The sequence below is a fragment of the Neophocaena asiaeorientalis genome, unplaced genomic scaffold (genome assembly GCF_003031525.2).
Source record: "Neophocaena asiaeorientalis asiaeorientalis breed wild unplaced genomic scaffold, Neophocaena_asiaeorientalis_V1.1 scaffold437, whole genome shotgun sequence".
NCBI classification, from domain to species: domain Eukaryota; kingdom Metazoa; phylum Chordata; class Mammalia; order Artiodactyla; family Phocoenidae; genus Neophocaena; species Neophocaena asiaeorientalis.
The window spans coordinates 3,258,952-3,263,137 of NW_020173375.1; the positions used below are offsets into that span (position 1 = coordinate 3,258,952).

At 39.7% G+C, this 4,186-nt stretch overlaps 1 protein-coding gene across 1 annotated transcript in view; it reads left to right on the forward strand.

The window, feature by feature from the left end:
- The window catches only part of RYK (receptor like tyrosine kinase), a 101,150-nt gene that overhangs the window by 3,230 nt on the left and 93,734 nt on the right, over nt 1-4,186 (forward strand). Inside the window, exon 2 of the mRNA XM_024746222.1 lies at nt 3-93. Within this exon, the coding sequence (XP_024601990.1) occupies nt 3-93 (91 nt within the window). The remainder of the gene's footprint in view (nt 1-2; nt 94-4,186) is intronic.

The window sequence follows — 4,186 nt, forward strand, 5'->3', positions numbered from 1 at the left end:
CCCCTGCCCCGAGGCCGCCGGCGCTGCCTCCCGCGTCTGCCGGGCCCAGCGTGAGCCTCTACCTGAGCGAGGATGAGGTGCGCCGGCTAATCGGTGAGTGGGGCCGCCTGCGCCGGGGTGGGCAGGTAGGGTCGGGCCCCGGTGCTTCCGGCCGCCTGCGGCCCAGTCCGCGCGACCTGGACCGCGGGCGGGCAGGCCCCAGCGCCCCGGGTCGCCTCTGGGCCCCGGCCTTTGCCTGCCTTGCTGGCCGGGAGGTGTGGTCCCTGCCCGGCCCCCGCCCTGGGCCAGCCTTCCGGCCTCCCCCGCACGTCGCGGAAAGACCCGGGGACCCCTCGGCCCCCGGCGATCTACCCCATTCCAGCCTGCTTACAGCCTATTTAGCCTTTCGCCTATTCCCTAGAGGCAGACTCTTCTTCCCTGCCGCTCCAAGTTTCTTCGACCTTTCCTCAACGTGTCACTCTAGGGCCCTGGATTTTGGATACTCGAAATCCACGTTTTATTTAGGTTAAATCTGCTGTGGTTTTTGATGCCCCAGTAGAGGCCACACTACGGTGCTCATACTTTCTGGTTATCGTAGTTTTTTGTTTTGTTTTGTTTTTAAATGAGAGACAGAGATTGGTTATAAGGGCACTGCATGTTCGTGACAGTCTCCAAATCTTGGGACCGATAAGCATATTTTACAACAGTGAATGAATCTCCAGGTAGCCGACCTTTTAGCTTTTTCAGTACCTTTTTGGTTCTTGTGTTGGAGTTTGGACTGATTCTGAATTTCTGGGCCACTCTTCTACTTAGAATACCTTGTAAGAAAAGGAGAACTTGGCTTTGGGTCAGTTGGTGGTTCTGTGCTACCTAATTAGCTTTGTCATTGGGGAATTAATTTGAAAAATGTGACTTTGTGGATTCTGGAAATGACCCCTTAGAGGAAGGTCTGATAGAAATGGCCCCAAATGGGAAGTCTTTGGTAGTTGCAGATAGCTATACATTCACTTTCTTTTGTGTATTATGGGCCATAAAACCACATTTTTTTTCATTTTTATTTCATCTCAGATTTGTGGTGCATCTAAGGGTTTGAGGGGAAAAATTATTCTTTTAAGCATCCATTAGCTGTCATTTTATTCAATTTTTTTTGTTATAAGACTTTCTTGAGGTCTACTGAAGTCCACTCAGTGTTAAAATGGAACTGCTTTTAAGCAGGCTGTTTAGACATTGTTACATATACGGGTTTGTCCCCTTTAACCAAAGAATGCTGTGTTTTTGTAATGTCCTGCTGGTCTATAATCCTCTTTTTAGTCTGGTGGAATTAGCTGAATTTAATTTAGCTAAGTTAAAACAGCAAATTGGATTAGTACTTGAAACAAGACTAAGGTTTAGGAAAAATAATGAATGCTTATAAATTGACTCATAACATTAATTTAAAAAATATTAATGTATTATGCATGGTTTTGTAAAGGTTTTTTGGTTAAAAGCGTGTATATAATTTGTGACTTTGTTTACATGTAAGAAACCAATTGAGGTAGGGGACATGGCACAACCAGAGGCTGACATTGATTGAGTGCCTGCCATATACTTCCTCCTACATGTTTTATACACATTATTTCCTCTAATTTTCTTGTGACCCAGTGAGGTGGATATCATTATTCCTCTTTTAGAGATGAGGAAAGTGAGACTTTAACTTGCTCAAGGTCACACATTAATAATCTTTTTTAAAAAATAATCAAACATAGTGTTGACATAGGCCACAACAAGTTTCAAATTTCATTGAATGAAATAAAGATATTTATATAGAAGTTTGATTATGGCATGGTGGAAAAGAAGTCATTGCTAATTAATACTTGAAATGATGTATTTGTTACCTGATTGATGAGCATCCAGTTTGTGCCCAGGAATGAGCTGTTGGGAAGAGGGGAGGCAGGATTTCCTCACTGATCAACCTTGGTCCACCTCTGGGACAAGGGGAACCTTCAGTAGTGTTTTCTCTAATGCAAACAGAGTTGACCTGTTACAGTGGGTCTCTTGACTCTCCATCCTGCCAGATCCAGGTCCTCTCCTTCCTTCCATCTTCCTCATCTATTCTGACTTTATTTTTTGGCTGCCCCTGGCTGGGGAAGAACAATTGGGTGGGGCTGAGATGTATACCAGGCATACTGATTTCTCAGAATGCAGTTTCCCACAGGAACTCTTATGCTTATGGTGTTTAAGACTACTTGAAATACTTTGTACCATGTTTTTGTATCATTATGGGTTAAATGCCTTCTGAAAGCTGACTTGGGAAACTAACCATCACTTTATAATATTTGTAAGACAATGAATTTGCAATTCCAAGTATGAAACTTATAAATAAAGTTGGTAGTGACATCTTTATAAATTGAACTGATTGTTCTTGACATGAGAATAAGTTGTTTTAATCCAGTTCATATATGCACATAGTTAAAAAAAGAAATCAAATAGTGCTAAAAGACCTCAAATGAAAAAACAGCAGTCTTCTGCCTTTGGCCTTTTTATCCTCCGGACCCTACTTTCTAGTGGAAGCTACTATCCCAAGCTAGCTCTTTTTTTTTTTTTCCCTGTTTTTTTTTACTTTTCATATTTTGAAATCAATGTAGAATAAGCATTTCACTTCCTAGTATCATAACTGAGCAGTTGTCCTCTTCTCTTGCCCAAACCCCCCAATATAGTTACATCATTTTTAGTAAAACCAGCAGTCTGTATTTAGATTATTGTATATTTATATTTACAATATATTTATATTGTAAATTTTTATTATACGTTATTGTATGTATACATGTACGTATACGTACACACACACACATATATAAACTCACTTGTGAGTTAAATAGTGACCCATGGTTATGTTTTCTTCTCCTGTATGTTATTGTTTTTCCTGGAGCAAATAAACTATAAACTTTTTGAGTCTTTTCTGTATCTATGGCTACAATCTCTCATACACTCCAAGAAATATGTTAAATGCCTTTTGATATTTTTTTTCCAGGTAACACATCAAATCATCTATCACTTTCACTTGGTTTCCTCTTAGAGACTCCCTGCTTTGGAGCCTTCCATCCTCTTCTTCCAATCTGGACAGTAGGATTATTTTTCCTGCACATACTGTACCCTTCTTTCCTGTCTTGGAGCCTCTGTTTCCTGGATCTTCTGTCTTCCTTTTTCTTTGTTTGCTTCATTTTGCTAAAGTGTATCCTCAGTAGCTTACTGAGAAGGGTTGCATGGGAGGTAAATAATTTGAAGCCTTATATGTCTGAAGGTGTCTATCCTATCCTCATGCTTTATAGGTGATTTGGCTGAATTTAGAATATTAGACAGAAAAAAATATATATTTTCCCGATTTTTGGTGGCATTTTTACACAGTTTTCTGGCTTTAAGGGTTTCTGATGAAAAATCCAAAATCATTCTGATTCCTTTTTTTCCTTGTGTGTTTTTTTTCTTTTTTTTTTTTCTTTTGGTTGTTGTTGTTTGTTTGTTTTCTGTTTTTTGAGCTTAGGGTCTTTGTCTTTAAAAAAATTCTGTAATTTTATCAGCTTCTGTGTGGGTCCTTCCTTCTGTTTGTGGTCCCTCTAGTCTTAGTGAGCCCTTTCAATCTAGAGACTCATATCCTTCAGTTTTCAAAAATGTCTGTTACTTCTGATAATTTCCTACCCATCACTTGTTTTGTTTCTGAGATATCTATTGGTTTGGTTATTGAATCTTCTGGAATTGATCTTCAGATACTCAACGTATGTTGCCTCTTATTTATATCTCTGTGTTTGGAGGTGGGAAGAGGGGGAAGTTTTCTCAATTTTGTCTTCCAAGCTCTTTTATTTTTAAAATTTTAATGATGATTTTAAATTTTAGAACTCTGTTTTCTGTTTCCATTTCCATTTCATTTTATTCTAATTTTATGGATGTATTATCTTCACTTATCTTTGAGGCATGTGTTTGTTGTTTTTAATTTTTTCTGTATGTTTAACATTTTTAAAATATTTCTTCTGCTTCCTCCAATGTGCCTGTTCATTTCAGAGTTCTTTTTCTGTTCATTTAGATAGTATCTGTTGATCCTTGCCTGTCTGTAATTAAGAGTGAGATGCTGAAAAGTTGATTAGGGGAGGGCAAGCTTGTGGGTGGGTAGGTGGGTGGTCCATTGGCCTCCCTTGGAATGTGGGTGAACGTTTCATTGGGAGCCCCCCCCCCCCCC